Source organism: Danio rerio, chromosome 7 (genome assembly GCF_052040795.2).
Source record: "Danio rerio strain M-AB ecotype USA chromosome 7, GRCz13ab, whole genome shotgun sequence".
NCBI classification, from domain to species: domain Eukaryota; kingdom Metazoa; phylum Chordata; class Actinopteri; order Cypriniformes; family Danionidae; genus Danio; species Danio rerio.
The window spans coordinates 70,391,479-70,408,291 of NC_141027.1; the positions used below are offsets into that span (position 1 = coordinate 70,391,479).

At 35.5% G+C, this 16,813-nt stretch overlaps 2 protein-coding genes across 24 annotated transcripts in view; one reads left to right on the forward strand and one right to left on the reverse strand.

The window, feature by feature from the left end:
• The window catches only part of ano1a (anoctamin 1, calcium activated chloride channel a), a 370,388-nt gene that overhangs the window by 317,863 nt on the left and 35,712 nt on the right, over positions 1–16,813 (reverse strand). The gene's annotated exons all lie outside the window — the stretch shown is intronic.
• Positions 11,200–13,552, forward strand: fgf3 (fibroblast growth factor 3). The gene is given in 3 exon segments (NM_131291.1): positions 11,200–11,476; positions 12,646–12,749; positions 13,163–13,552. Coding segments are annotated over 3 exon segments (771 nt in total).

A 16,813-nucleotide genomic window follows, 5' to 3' on the forward strand; every position in this document is an offset into this window, starting at 1 on the left:
ACATACTGAAAGTAAACTCTCAGCAACCTGTTTTACATAGACTTTAATGCATTTTAAATAAATTTGTAATTACACATTTATAAAGTTTTATTTTAGTATATTGAAAGTATTCACTTTCCACATAACATGGAAAAACATTCATTCATTATTTTAACACAGAGGATGCCCTTCCAGCAGCAACCCAGTACTGGGAAAAACTTATACATTCATTTACACACGGCCAATTTAGTTTATTCAATTCACCTATTTTGATGTATTTGGACTGTAGGGGGAAAGAGAAGCACCTATTAAAGCAATTAATAAAAGGTATTAAGTAATTTACATGTACTTTACATCTGTCAACAGATTAAAATAAGTATTTAAAAACATTTTAAAGCTTGGCAAAAGATAAGTTGTCATGATACAAAAACATGATTTAAACTGTAATTTAAAAGTTTAAAGTCAAATTAAGTGTACTGAAACCATATGACTGTGATTATTGTTATATATAATTTAATACTATATTATCTGTAGTTTATTTTACAGTTTGTTTATATATATATTACAAATTGTAAAATGAAGTGCACTTATTTTTCACAATGGTTGGTGAAGCATTTTATTACACAAATATAAATCGATTCAAACATTTTATTCTAATGCACTGAAATGGTAATTATACTTAAATATGGTATTTTTAATGTTTCTTTGCTTAATAATACTACTATTAAACTCTCCCATTAAATCAAACAATGTAATGCAAACAGCATGAAGGCAAAAATATAAACCAGGAAATTACATCGCAAAGAGACACTAGTATAAATCAAATCCAGCTTGAGCTCACGAGTAAATGTAACTATTTTCCATTCAGTGGCTAATTTGTAGGAAGTTTAATCGTACAAAGATGTACGATTTTAAAAAAGGGGGTGTGGCACCCAACCCCACCCCTAAACTCAACCGTCATTGGGGGATAAGCAAATTGTATTAAATTGTACGGATTACATCATACGAATTCATACAAATTAGCTACTAAATTAAAAAGTTACGAATTGCTGTGAAATTGTGTTGTCAAATCTTGTTTTAAAGTAATTTGTAATATGTGTTCAGTCATTTTCAGTATGTAAGGAAAATAATTTTTCTTTTGATGTATGGTCAGACTACTTAACCTTTCAAGAAACATTTAATTTCATAAGAATTTTTAAAACCCAAATGAAACCAACATGTTTCTAAGAACTTGATACATGTGTTTCAGGAATAAAAAGTGCAATCTTTTCTTTATCATGAATTTGAAAATAGTAAATAAAGAGGAACATTTTAGTAAAAACTGGTCTTCCAGACCACATTGTATTACTGAAACAGGTATTAACATCTGTTTTAGGGGATCCTATTACAATTGGTCAAGCTGCTATTTAACAAACATCTTCATTGCGTCTCTTGTGACCACTTGTGATTGGACTCTGTTGAGGGACGGCACTCTGATTCCATAACAACATCTTACCGCGTCAGTGCTAATGTCAGGCATGCCGAAAATGTTCTGTGAAGTGTAGAGCATGTTTAGCCACAGCTCTAACAAGAAGCATAAACATTACGGGGGGCTTGTTGTCTTTCAGACCACTGAAAGACATCAGCAAACAAAACCATGGTGTTAAGTGCTTTCAACACAGGATTCTGTCAGCGCTCCAATTTCACACAGGGAGCATACTCACGCTTTTTTTCTGATTAAGCTGGAAAACCACAAGAAATTAGATCAAGTAATAAGAAATCCATTTAACTAGGCTTAGTGGCTTGTTACGCCATGGAAGGTCTAATGGGAATGGCAAGCACTATGAAAACATTGGTTGATCCTGGGGGTGACAGGCGTGTGGTGTCTGCACGTGGCCGTCTTTGGGTCATCGTGGGCTCCGTCATCACCCTTGCGAGACTGCTTATACTTATGCTAACACAGGCAGAACCCTGGGGAGCTTTTTGATTTTATGTAGCCTCCAATTTAGTGGATTCAAAAGTACACTAAATATTAATCATTGGAAATAAATATATTAAAAAAATCTATCCTGATTTATTCAAATTTCATAAATCATAAAGTTTCCGAAAGGGGTGGGGGGGGGGGGTGAGAGGAGGTTAACCTTTTATTGGACAGGACAGTTACAGAGTATAAACAAAAAACATGGGAGAGGCAAAGAATCGACAATGGACCTTGAGTTAGGACTCTCAACAAAAAACTATTAGTTTGCTTTACCTAAAAAAAGTGAGGTACCCCCATTCACATTTCATACCCTCCAATTTAGTGGATTTTGAGGTACACCAAATAGTAGTCATTGGATATAAATAAATAAAAAAAATCTGTTCTGATTTACTTAATTTCACATCACTAGTTTCCAAATGTTACCATAGAATAACCATTTTTGGTGGTCTTTAAGGTTATTCTTAGTCTTAGGGGGGGTTAACTTTTGATTGGACAGCACAGTGAAGAGTCTAGAATGGAAGCAGAAAGGGAGGCTAAGAATTGGCAAAGGACCTTGAGTTGCATACAGGGACACTGGAGTGTTTCAAAGTCACGTCTATCAGCTGGTTTGTCTATAAACTGACATACGAGTGATCCACTAATCGCAGCTGTAAAATGCTCCAGTGTCCCTGTATCTGAGGCTACACACAGTAAACAGCGATGAGTTCAGTGAACTCACGGCCAATCACAGTCATTTCTGTTGAGCACGTGAACACAACAGCAAATCAGCTCTGTTTAAGAACAGTAGTGCTCAGTAGTGCTCAAATGTTAGTGGGAATTGGACGTTTTAAAAACTTCAGTATCGATTGGTACCGAATTCCAGTATCGTGACAACTCTAGCACCACACTGTAAAAAGCTATTAGTTTGCTATAGTGCAATAGTGACCCTTTGTACAATAGAAGAAGTTTTATTGGATGTTGGTTCTTAATAAAGCCAATAAATTACATTTAAGAGAATTTAAAAAAAAAAACAATGTTGGGGTTTAAAACAACATTGCAGACCTAAGCATTTGTTTTGGTTCACTTTTTAAAAATAAACAGAACAGAACTACAAATGTGACTCTGCACCACCAGTCATGAGTGCTCATTTTTGAAAACTCAGTTTTATACATCATATAAAATGTGAAGAAATTTCCATTAATGGATGTCTTGATAAAGGGATATTTCCCCCAAAATTTCATTTGTTTTCACTATTTACTCAAGTGGTTCACATTTATGAGTTTCTTTATTTTGTTGAACATAGAAGAAGATATTTTGAAGAAAGCTGAAAGCTTGTATCTATTGACTTCAATAGTTGGAAAAACAAATAATATGCAAGTCAATGCTTATAGGATTCTTCTTTAGTGCTTAAACTCATAAAGGATTGAAATTCAAAAAGCCTTGTAGGTTAATATTTGAAGACAGAATTTTCATTGTGGGGTGAACTATCCCTTTAAAATAAAATAATATTTAGGCTAAAAACCAACAATTTCAGTTGAATCTGAGGGTTCAAAAAAAAAAAAAAAAAAAAAAAAAAATATATATATATATATATATATATATATATATATATATATATATATATATATATATATATATATATATATATATATATATATATATATATATATATATATATATATATATACTGAGGAAATTGTGTTAAAAGTTCATCAAATTAAATCCGTACCAATGCAAAGAAAATGACAAAATAACTTCATAGAGCATGATATTTTCTTGATATACTAAAGATTTTGGCATTTAAAAAATCCATAATTTTGACTGATGCTATTGCCAAAAATATACCTGCCAACTGCTTTTGTGGTCCAGGGTCACAAATATAACCTTTTGATCTGGAAACACATTGGATTGAGATTTTTATAAATTAGTGGATGTTAAGACCTATTTTGTGTACAACATATAAAATTATCTTTACTCGTGTAATACACTTTTGTTTGCAACCAAATGAGGATCAGGAAAATATTGCATGCTTTTTTTATGTTTGGGGTTTCACTGAACATACATCATGATACTACTGTTGTTGTGTGTATGTGTGTATTAATTTTGGTGGTTTACAAGAACACACTGTACATCTGTGATTTCTATAATGACATGATGTAAAAATATTTGGTTGTCTTAAATATTAAGCTGAATCAAATTAACCTTATGAATCTATTGAACTTATATTATGTTAAACTGACTTAAAACAGCCCATGTAACTTATACAATAACATTATAACATGAGTAACTTAGTTTAATAAGTTGGGACTAAGTGATCACAATGTTGAGGTGGTTTATGATGGGATGCCTTGTGTCCTTGTAATTCAAAACTGTTAAAAAACATATTAACAAGACCTTTTCATACCTTGTAAAACCCAACAGTCAACTTTATCAAATGAAATGAGTGTAGTTGACTCTAAATTTACTGAAAGTTAAATCTACTCATTTAAAAAGAGTTTTAAACTCAGTGTTAAAGGTAATGAGTTACTTAAATATCTCTTTACTTCAAGTTAAATGTCGTAAGTTCACAGTACTCATATATATTTATTTTTTTTAACTCAAATGGTTTGTAGCAATTGGTTTCCTCAAACAGTTTGAGTTGCCTTAACTTATTGGGTTTTACAGTACTCAGTTATTTTGAGTTCTCTTCATTTATCGGGTTTTACTGTGCTCAAATTGTTCCATTTACTCAAATGAATTAAGTTCACAGTACTCATTAGGATTAGTTTTTGAACTTAAATGGTGTGTTGCAATCAGTTTTCTCAAACGGTTTGAGTTACCCTAATTTTTTGTGTTTAAATTTAAAGTGGATAAATTTAATTAAAATGTATTAGTTTAATTTATTTACCATAAAAATGACAAAATAACTTTATAGAGCATGATATTTTCTTGATATTCTAAAGAATTTTGGATAAAAAAATCTATAATTTGACTGATGCTATTGCCAAAAATATACCAGCCATTTGTGGTCCAGGGTCACAAATATAAACACAACGTTATGATCTAGAAACAGATTGTATTCATTCAGATTTTTATAAATTATTAGTTTACACATATTTTAAAGACAACATGTAAAATTATCTTCACTTGTGTCATACATTTGTGTTTGCAACCACAATACTCCCAGTCCTCATTAGGATTCCATTTTGAACTTAAATGGTGTGTTGCGATTGGTTTTATCAAGTAATTTGAGTTATCCTAACTTTTTGGGCTTAAATTAAAATTTAAAGTGGATCATTTTAATTAAAAATGTATCAGTTTTTATTTGTACTATTTAATGTTCAGATGTTTGAAGCAGTTAACTAATATGTATGTATGAGTTGAGCTGACTGGAAGCAAGTCTGGTAGGGTAACCGAGTGAAACATTGATATATAAGTCAACACACTCAATTCAGATAAGTTAACCTAACTTAAAATATAAAGCTGTGATAACTAATGGGTGCAAGTGATTACAATAAGCAGTTTAGGGACTATAAAATACACACACTGTAAAAAGCAATTACTTCAAATAGTGAGTAAACCCGTTGCTTTTAAAGCAACAAGTAGATTTTACTTAAAAATGTCAAGTATTTCTGTTGTAACTTAGAACTGTTAAGTTCATGTAACCTAATTTTAGAATAATGCACATGGTAAAAAGCGATTACTAAAAAAACTAGTAAACCCTTAAGTTTACTTGAGTTTACTTAAAAAATTTAAGTATTTCTGTTTTAACTTAAAGCTGCTAGGTTCACAACTTAATTTTTATAATAATACATGTAGTTCATTTACTTAATAGTTTGAAGGCAATGAGTTTACTTCAACTAATGGCTTTTTACAGTGTACGCCAATGGAGAGTTCTCATGAACCACCAAAACAAGTGTGTGTGTGTGCAAGTATATTTGAGAAGGTATAGAAAAGAACAATAGTTGTGTGAAAGTGTAAAAGCTCAGAGAGGGTCCATATAAATGTTGCCATGAAGTTTTGAAAAGGAGAAATGGGAACAATGCAGTTTGCAGCAAACACTCCTCTGCCATCCATCTTTTACACAATCAACATGGCCCTTTCACATGCACTGGCCCCTGCTGGGGACCCCGTCCCCTCTGTCAATGGCCTTATATTTAAGGGAAATTAGGTGACATTGAGTTTCAAATGAGTCATCGACAGCTGCTTCGTCACTGTCGCTGTAAGCGGTGGCGTGACATTGTTGTCCTGCTCCACTGGAGAGCAAAAAGGGACGGTACTGTACCAGAGGGCGAATCGCAAGATTCGGACAATAGCAGTCGGTTATTTCGCAGGGGCCGAGATGTACGAGTTGGAAAATGTGTTGATTGTTTTCGTCGCTCAACGCACTCTCCCCCTCGCACCGTGAGCACTCAGTGTGACAACCATTGATGCCTTATACAGTTACAGGCCACCACAATCATTTTACTGTTGGAAGGTGCAGAGAAATCCACTGTCCTCCCAAAAGGTATTTGAGACCTGCAGCTAAGAATCAAAGGGCTGCAGAGGTATAAGGAAGACCTATCTGGTTTCAAGACGAAGTGTGGGAGAGGAATAGAGAAAGAGTGTGAGAGAGAAATTAAAACGGAGTGCGAGAGAGAGAGAGAGAGAGAGAGAAAGAGAGAGAAGGAGAGAGAGAGACAGAGAGAGAGAGAGAGAGAGAGAGAGAGAGAGAAGTGCTGCTGGCAAATCACTTTGAGCCGTCATGGAGATTTATGAAAAGTGTGTGTCATGAGGTAGATGATCTGTCTCTCGGGAACTGGAATCAGTATTAAGGCTGTTGCATTAAAATCAGTTCAAAGCAAATAAAAGTGTCCTTTGGCATGTTCAACCCTGACAGATCAATTGGGCGTGTCTACACCGCAGAAATCAATCCAACACTTTTGACATCTCGCAGGCTATGAGATGGAAAAGGTGCAATGAGGCGATGCGGCCAGCATTTACGAATGCTCTTAAAAATCATCCCGTAAATCTCTCCACGCATTGTTCTGTCCTGCGTTGGATGTGATTTGGGGCTCTGTTAAGGGCAAAATAACAAGACATCCTCACATCAGTTAGCAGGACGCTACGAACATGCTCTAAACATGCTGAGGTATTAAAAGGGGTTAACGTTTTTTTTTCTTTTCTTTTTTTTTTCAAACCAACCTGAGGTAATGAGGTATGAGAATAAAGTGGTTGCCAATTTGTTTGCAGTGCGTTGGGACTGTACGGGAGTTCTTTCTGAGCCCCTGACAAGCAGGTGAGATCAAAGTAAACCTGGACAAAAGGGGCTCAACAGTGATTTGTCAGGGGACGAGAGGCATTCCCGTCTGGCTCTAGCCAGGCCCTCAGATCACTAGCGCAAAAAAAAAAAAAAAAAAAACGCCATGAGAAAAAGTACAGCAGAAAAGGTTCAGAGGTCAGCTTGATTTGGTCTGGATTGTGCAAAAGAACCAGAAAAAAGACTAGTGACTATTAAGCTTTGTTGAAGGGGGAGGTGGAGACCAGCACTCCTAAAAATAAAAGCTAATCTTTGATTCTTCAAAGCACCAAAATCTCTTCGGTCATATGGATCTTTTAATAGATAAATAGTTCTTGCTGGTATATGTTTTTTAAATTATGTCATGTGAGAAATTGTTTAGAAAATTGTTATTTTATGACATCAAGCTGTCCTTTTTAAATTTAGTTCATATATCAATCATTTTAATGTAATTTCTTTTAAGTCCTTTTCATGCTTTGTCTTTTAGTGTTAATGTTTCGTGTTTGCAAATTTAATTTGAAAAAGGTAAGTTAATGCTTTAACTTGCCTCACAACCATCTGGTTGACCTTATATCCATACACAGTAAAACCCAATACTCAACTTTATCAAATGAAATGAGTGTAAATAACTCAATATTTACTGAAAGTTAATTCTACTCATTTGAAAAGAGTTTTGAACTCAGCGTTAAAGGTAACGAGTTTATTAAATACCTCATCACTTCAACTTAAATAGAGTAATTTCACAGTACTCATATAGATTTGTTTTTTAAATCAAATGGTTTGTAGCAATTGGTTTCTTCAAACTGTTTGAGTTGCCTTAACTTATTAGGTTTTACAGTACTCAGTTGGTTTGAGTTCTCTTTATTGGGTTTTACTGTGCTCAAATTACTTCATTTACTCAAATGAATTAAGTTCACAGTACTCATTAAGATTAATTTTTATACTTAAATGTTTCTTTGCAATTGGTTTTCTTAAATGATTTTATTTACATTAACTTTTTGGGTTTTAAAGTGTAGGTTATCATTATTTTTTAAGTTGCTTATTACTATTTATCAGAGTTGTGTCAGTATATTATTAAATCCAATATGTGGGTCAAAAAAAGTGTTTTCAAGAAGTGCCCCCTAAAGGGTTAATAAAATGTATTATTATATGACCTGTAAAAGATTTAAACCAGTTTAAAGTATATTTGTATATTTATTATGAGTATCCATATGCATGCATAACAAAAACACTGATGTCTAACACATTGACTTGAGTAGTTTTGGCTTTGTATGTCTGTTCTAAATTTATGTTCATAAATTAATGTTGAGTACCAAGAATGTTGACTGCACTGGGTGGGCTGTAATACTAATAGAAAACAGTTATTTCATGCATGCATTTACTGTGGTAATATAATGTGCTTACTCAAAATAATTATTGTGACATCTTTATCACCACACATTCTTATTTCATTTTAAATGTTTAAAACCAATATGGCGAACGTTAAAATGCAACAAATACAAAAAAGTATGTGTGTGGATATTAACGAGACATTCTCACAATTATTTCATATTGCGAAGCAGTAAAAAAGGGTGTAAAATAAGGTTTCATTAGTTCATTAATATACTGACATGAGCTAAGAAAGAACGATACAACAGTTCAACATTTACTAATGCATTATTAAAATCCCAATTCATGCTTGTTAACATTAATAAATGCACTGAGTTACCATGAACTAATTTTTAACAGCTTTATTTTCATGAACTGATGTTAGCAAAGATTAAGAAATGTGGTATTAAATGTATTGTTCATTGTTTGTCACATGAACATTTACTAATACAACGTTATTGTAAAGTGTTTCCATTTTTAATAACTTGTGTTCACATATTATCACATAGCATGCTATATATTGTATTACATAAACAAAATAACTTATAATCGCATTATAATTTTGTCAATTATTTTATAAATCAATTTATAAACGAATAAAACTTGTAACCTCTCTGTAGCTCGTTTTAAGTGGTTAAACTGTTGGTGTTACAATTTAGCCAATTTTCCAGCAGTCCACAGTCTTGCCTTGTTTAATTTGAAGAAGCAAAGGGTCGCGGAAAAGGTAAAGTGATAAATGAGGGGGATGATAAAGAAAACGACTTTAGCATGGTACAATTTAACCGTTCGGCTTCAAAATAATCGGCAACATCCTGAGTGAACTCCCCCTCCTCTCTCTCTCTCTCTCTCTCTCTCTCTCTCTCTCTCTCTCTCTCTCTCTCTCTGATTATTACTGCTGGGCTTTGTGGGCGGCTGTGGGCCGTAATTAAAATACTTCCAGAAAGAAACAGCCGACCACATCAGAAATGCAACCCTCTGTCAGGATCAAACCACATCAAGAGAGTCTCTCTCAGAGATGGTCACCAGAGCGGCTGGTGATGTACATCAGTAGGCTCATATATACTCTCCGTCTAGTCTGACACACACCGGGTCTGAAGCGCGACTAATAAGTCATTAATAGCAGCTACCTGCTATAAAAGTGTGTGGCGAAACAGTCAGGAACGCCAAGTGATGTATGGAAGGCGAAGACAAATGAAGGGTGCCTTCCCACGAGGTTTTCAATAGCATGCGCTGGTGTTACGCCAAAGGGCAGGGAGATTTGTAGATGATGGTGCTAATTACTAGAATGGTAACCATAATGCGACCAAGATGGAAGCAATTTAGGCAGAAGTCATTTGCGTGTTGCTCTTCCACCCACTAGCAGCACACACCAGGAGCTTGAGTGTAAGTGGCTGTAGGGCTTAGAGTCGCACTTGCAGTCTTCCTGAGAGAAGATGCATGTCGGCTACCGCAGATTTAGTTTTCATGGCCTGCTTGACTATATGGAAATTACCGTGAAATGTGTTTGAGAGGGAGTGGAATATGTTTATTTTCAAAAGCAGGACAGAAACTTCGGGAGACGGCATTTGGATTTATCTTCTCAAATGGCAGGAAAACGTAGCCGCGTTTTCTCTACGGATAACAGTGAATGCAAAAACAGGTCTTGACCCGTTTATTCAGAGCATCCTGTAGTCTATAAAATATTTCGATTGCTTATTTGAAAGGAGCTTTGGGGTGATAGTGGGTTGTTTCAAGAATATCGTTAATCTTGAGCACCAGTGTAATATCACATTCTGTATAATATTAGGACAAGGGAAAAAATCGAGGGGTTGGATTTGTCTGAAGCATGACCTGTATAAACTGAGTTTATTTTAATTTATGTTTTCAAACAAATACGTTTTATTGATAAAGTTTTCCGTTGGTAGTGAGTTTGCCGATTTGTCAAGCCAACCATTTTGTGTTGTCAGTCACTGATTTATATTATGCGTCAGAAACATTCCATACATAAATGTGGATCACTGAAAGCCACGTGCGTGTGTCTGTGAATGTTAACATCACTGTCGAAATGTGCCAACGAGCATGAAAAGAGAATTAACAGTGGCTCACCCAGAGGCCAGTGTTCATGCTTAAATATAATTTTCGGACCTTTCAAACGAAGCAAACTCTGCCCTTGGATGTCTCTCTCTTTGTGATGCGGTTTTCCGCTGTAAGCCACCGTGTGTAGTGCTGTGTAATTTTATCCACGCTGCAACCTCTTGGTTCACACAAGACTGATAGCCTACCTTGCCTCCCCTTTTCCTTTGTATCAATTGGTCGGGGTTTGGGCTATTGTTGCAGGAGGGCTCTTTTATTTCTGTGCACACTGTCGATCAGCGAAATCTCACGATAGGCTCCCTGTGAAACCGACTGGCTCTTTTCTCCTCCTCGGTCAGATACAGTTTGCTTGGAGAGCAGAGTGGAACCCATGAGCACCGACGAGGCGAACCCATGCTGTTGCCACCAAGCCGGCTCTAACAGATGACCGCGGCGTATTAAACAGAGGACATAGGGATACAGCAAGATTTTATTTTAATGTTCGGCTAACTGGATCACTGACAAATGATACTTCTTTGATGGGACCCCGTGCGCCAGCTCTTTCTATTCCAGCGAGATTTTGCCGACATCCCGCCATGCCACAATGGTTATAATTCTGCTCTTGTTGTTACTGAGCTTCTTGGATCCGAGTTTGGAGGAATCTCTGGCTCCGAGGCTGACCAGGACCCCAAGGGCGCCTTGTGCCAGGGGCCAGGCGTGTGACCCAAGGCAGCGGCGAGATGCTGGTGGACGCGGCGGGGTTTACGAGCACCTCGGAGGAGCTCCAAGACGTAGGAAACTTTACTGCGCCACAAAATATCATTTGCAAATTCACCCGAACGGGAAAATAGACGGATCTCTTGAAGAAAACAACCCTTTAAGTGAGTAAACCGTTTGATATTTAAGAATGTCAGTTTTATGTGGGGTACGAGCTGAGTTCATGGGACTTGCGTAATTGTACACTGGAAAACATTATGCGCTGACATTATTCGAGAGACAGCGCCTTGCGCATTAAATAATTAGCATTAAACAACAATTCATACAGTCTGTTATATATTAGATGAAGTAACAGAACTCATTTTAATTCGGTTTCTTGCAGCAAGTAGCAGATTAAACAATTAATACCGCTAACTAAAATTTGAAAATCGGGTTTAAAAAAACGATGCTGCAAAATAGGTCACTCTTTCATTATTTTGTGACAAGACACTTTAAATCACTTTTGCTGAATGGATCAGTTAATCAATTTGTCATTAGAGTGGCATACATTTTGCAGCCTACATCGTAATCTTCATTTGTCTCTTTTATTTTTAATTACAACATTCGTTTATCTGTCTTAGTTTTCCAATTAGTCAAATCCGAGTGCCCATGAACAATTACCATATGAAAACAGGATTCAACAGACAGTTTAACATAATGACTTAGACAACGGATGTGTTTATCCAACGTAAAAGGATGATTATTCGAAACAGAAGAACGAGGAGAGCCATTAATCAGTGGGAAAAAAGGATGAATAAACATCCTCTTTAAGAGGCGTTTAGTGTCTGTATATCTAACCTGACAGCGTATGTTGTGTAGACTAACTCAATCAACGTAAAAATATCTAATACACATAGAAATAAAATTAAAATACAAATGTACAATTCTACAATTTGCAATCAATTATAACGAAAACATAAACTTCCTTGCCGATTTATGTTTATTATTACTATAATCATCAATATTAGTTATAGCATGTTACATTAAGGAAGTAGTATGATTTGTTACAAATTTATTAAGTTAAACTAATTTAGTAAAACTATTTATAAAAAATAATTATTCCAGTAAACAAACTTAACCACTAAGTTATTTATTTTTAATAATACAAATAAATTGATGAAATTATTAAAAATACGCTTTCAGACAAGGCAATTTTGAAAACAGATTTTACATGAACTCAGCTGAACTTGTATCGGGTTCTAAAGCTCATTTTGCTATTTAAAATGTTATTATAAATGTTTTTTTTCTCCATTACTAGCATGCGCACTAACTAGTGATCCACTCTTTTCCTAAGGTATACTCGAGATCACAGCCGTCGATGTTGGTGTGGTGGCAATCAAGGGACTGTTTTCGGGAAGATACCTGGCTATGAATGAGAAAGGACGTCTCTATGCTTCAGTAAGTGTTATGTCACGTCGGGAAAATCAAGTAGCTGAAATTCTGCTAGCAGTAGGATCAGATAACGACTAGGGCTATTTGAGGCTATCGCCACATGGTGGTGTTTCTCAAGCGGAACGAGTATGCATGCCCACATGCTGCTAGATTACTGAGAGTTTGATTACTCAGTTTTGTCTCCCTCACTGGGGACCATGTCACTGAAATTTCTGGTCAGCAAGGAGTGATGACCACATCCACAATTGTTACTTTAGCCAGTTTGCAGTGAGTATATGATGCAATCCAATGTGAAAACTGTCTAAAAATTGACTTTCATCAAACATCAATAGCTTTTATGGGTGAAATGAATTACTGTGTTGCATGTCCAGTCATGAATGTCAAAGCTGATGAGTAATATGCATTTTTAACTCTTTTAGGAAGTCTTCAACCGAGAGTGTGAGTTTCTGGAGCGCATTCATGAGCTAGGCTACAACACTTATGCATCACGGCACCATGCAACCACCCAGCCTCCTCCAACAGGGTCCGGCATAGGAGGCAGCAAACGCCGTGCCAGTTCTAAAAGGCAGTGGTATGTGTCCATCAATGGAAAGGGACGGCCCAGGAGGGGCTTTAAAACACGGAGCACGGACAAAGCTTCCCTCTTCCTGCCCCGAGTTCTGGCCAACAAGGACCATGAGATGGTGCGCAAGCTTAGAGAGAGTCAGCGGCACCACACAGGCTCTCATAGGGCCCCTGTCGGTCGAGCAGAGCGCAGGAGACGACGACACAGGGGCTCCAAGGGCCACAACAGAAGGGCTGACATTTAACTCTCTCTTGACACAGATGGAGATCCAAGGCCACTGAGAGTCCAAAAAAAAAAAGAGTCACATGGAACAATTTTCTTGGGAGAGGATGATTTCGAAGAAAACCTTTTGAGGAATTACATGGCAAGAAGAGCGAAGAGATTCTCGAAAATAATAATAAAAAAGACAGTCCAAATAGGCTCATGTGACCAAACACAACACTACTGAAAGACGTGTAATTATTGTACATAACTGTATAGCAATTTACTCTTTTATTTGAGCAAAATAGCAGAGTAAATGTTTGTAATCACAGATTAGGATGTTATACAAGTGCTTGACAGTGTTGATGATGTGTTATGTATCGGCTTTATAGGTGATGTACAGACAAGCACTTTTTCCTTATCAAAGTATAGTAGAAAACAAAGATCCACACACATAAAACAGATGCTTTTTAACTTACATGTGATAGGCTACTGTTCTTAAACTGCAATCAGGAGTACTTTGTATATTACTAATGTAATACATATTTATTTTTGTTTATATGTTTCTAAGTTATTGATGACATAGTTTCTACCCGTCCAATATCAAAGACTTTTCTTCAGAAGAGATTAGTAGTTATCATTGTAAGAATAATACTGTTATCTTTGAACAACTGAACAATCCCATATGAGTATAGACTCCTCAGTTTTCTATCCCTTAATACAAATTTGAGTCTAATATATATATATATATATATATATATATATATATATATATATATATATATATATATATATATATATATATATATATATATATATACTGACATCATCTCTGAGGCATAGTTTTGATAAATATCATATCTGTATTAAACACTGTAAGCAGAGTAGCCTAATGCATTAAAACGGCATTGTTTGACACTGAAATCTGGAGGAATGTCACCAATAAATTATATGAAAAAAACATGGTTTTATTGCAAAGCATTGTACAATGCACAACATAAAGACTGGTGATTGGTAAATGGTAAAATGTAAGATTTTCTCCATTTGAATATCAATTTGAAAAGCATTGACAGCTAAATTATTGTCGGCAAATCAGGCGGATATATTAAGCGCAACTGGGATAGTGATCGCATAGGGATTGAAGACTCTCAGACTTCCAGCAAAAAGCGACTCTCTCTTGGGACCATCCCCCTCTTACTCCTAAACTGCCTCAAATGACATCATCTAGATGAAAATAAATAATATTAATGATAATAAATGACTACAAGGTTACATATAAGACTATTCAAATAAACTGAAAGTGATTATATTACTTTTTTTTTTAATACGAACCTATTTCGTGTGTTTTGCACGAAGAGCGGTTTCTTCAAACAAGAACAGAGATCTGTGCTTTTGAAATCTATAGGAGAAAAAAGGACGTGTTATTCTATACTTCGCAGGTTTGAGAGCTTCCTGGCGGTCACAATGGCATATCTCTGGGGGAACCTGGGAAGCCGTGTCGCATGAGACATTCTTCTTCCCTTTTCTAAACGACGAGAGACTGAGATCTGAAAAACAGGGCAATCCCCGATGAAAAAAAACATGTCTTAAAGTGTAGCACGTTGTATAGTTTGTTATGAATGCCAGACTCTAATATTACTCAACAGGAATGCCGGACAGTAGATAAATGGAGGTGTTTGAATAAACCTTTGTGTTGCCCTCCTGATACTCTATTTTTCACATAGCCATAAATACACGGGATGCGAGATCAAAGCTTTCCGCGACGTCAAACATTTTATTCTTTAATCGCTACGATCACTCAAAAACCAAGGAGCGCTTTCTTTCTGTTGCATATACAGGAATCAGAGAATAAAATTCAATAACTTTTAGAGACTTTTTAAAAGACTCTTTCCATACATTTAAGACCTCATCGCCACTTTAGGTCTAAACAGGTATACATTGGCGACATTTTAAATATATTTACTAAATACTGATTGTATGAAATCCTAAACTAAAACATTAATCATATACTTTATAAAAATGTTAATCCAGAAGGTTTCGCCTATAGAACAGCATAAATAATTGTGCTGCTTTGGTTACTGCAGTAAACAAGCAGTGAGACATTAAATATAGCATTTTATCGATTTCATAAACTACACAGCATCCCTACATTTAAACTTTAGCATACAACTATAATTATACAACTGTAACAGCATTTAAGACTTTTTAAGGGCCTTACATTTCTCTGTAATGATTTATCAACTCCTAATAATTTTAAGGACCCCGCGGACACTGCTTAAATAAAATGACTAGAGTTTTATAACAATTATCACGAATATCGGAGTTTGTTTTGACAAATGGGTATGGGTAAACATTCTGGGTAACACGTGATTAGCATATTTTTTGACATACTTTAAATTCAGTTATTATTTTATTATTACTGTACATAGAATAGCGTCATAGAAGAACTTTTACTTGAGAACATTTTTTTTGTTTCACTTATTGTTTTAAAGAAATCATTTCACTTAATTTAAATGCTGAATAGCAGACCTGAGGAACCAATGAATGCTTTTTCGAATTCTCAAAGGTGTTTTGCACCAAATGGATAGATGGATGGATGGATGGATGGATGGATGGATGGATGGATGGATGGATGGATGGATGGATGGATGGATGGATGGATGGATGGATGGATGGATGGATGGATGGATGGATGGATGGATGGATGGATGGATGGATGGATGGATGGATGGATGGATGGATGGATGGATGGATAGATAGATAGATAGATAGATAGATAGATAGATAGATAGATAGATAGATAGATAGATAGATAGATAGATAGATAGATAGATAGATAGATAGATAGATAGATAGATAAACAGACAGACAGACAGACAGACAGACAGACAGACAGACAGACAGACAGACAGACAGACAGACAGACAGACAGACAGACAGACAGACAGACAGACAGATAGATAGATAGATAGATAGATAGATAGATAGATAGATAGATAGATAGATAGATAGATATCTTAAACAATAAAACAATGCACAATTTCAGATAAAATGAAGATCTCAAATTTCCCATTAGCTAAATCTGACTACTACCACACTTTATTCCGATAGAAACTAAATTAAATAAAAACAAATTATGGTTAAACCACTGAAATTACAATGCCCAATCTGTGCCACAAAATATGTTAAATCTACATTGTCATGCACTATGGTCCTACAGTTCTACCTATTCAGGCACACGACGCCCCTATTAGTTCAGTGGCATACAACAAGTAAACAGAGACCCAGGGGTTAAGGTTCAGCG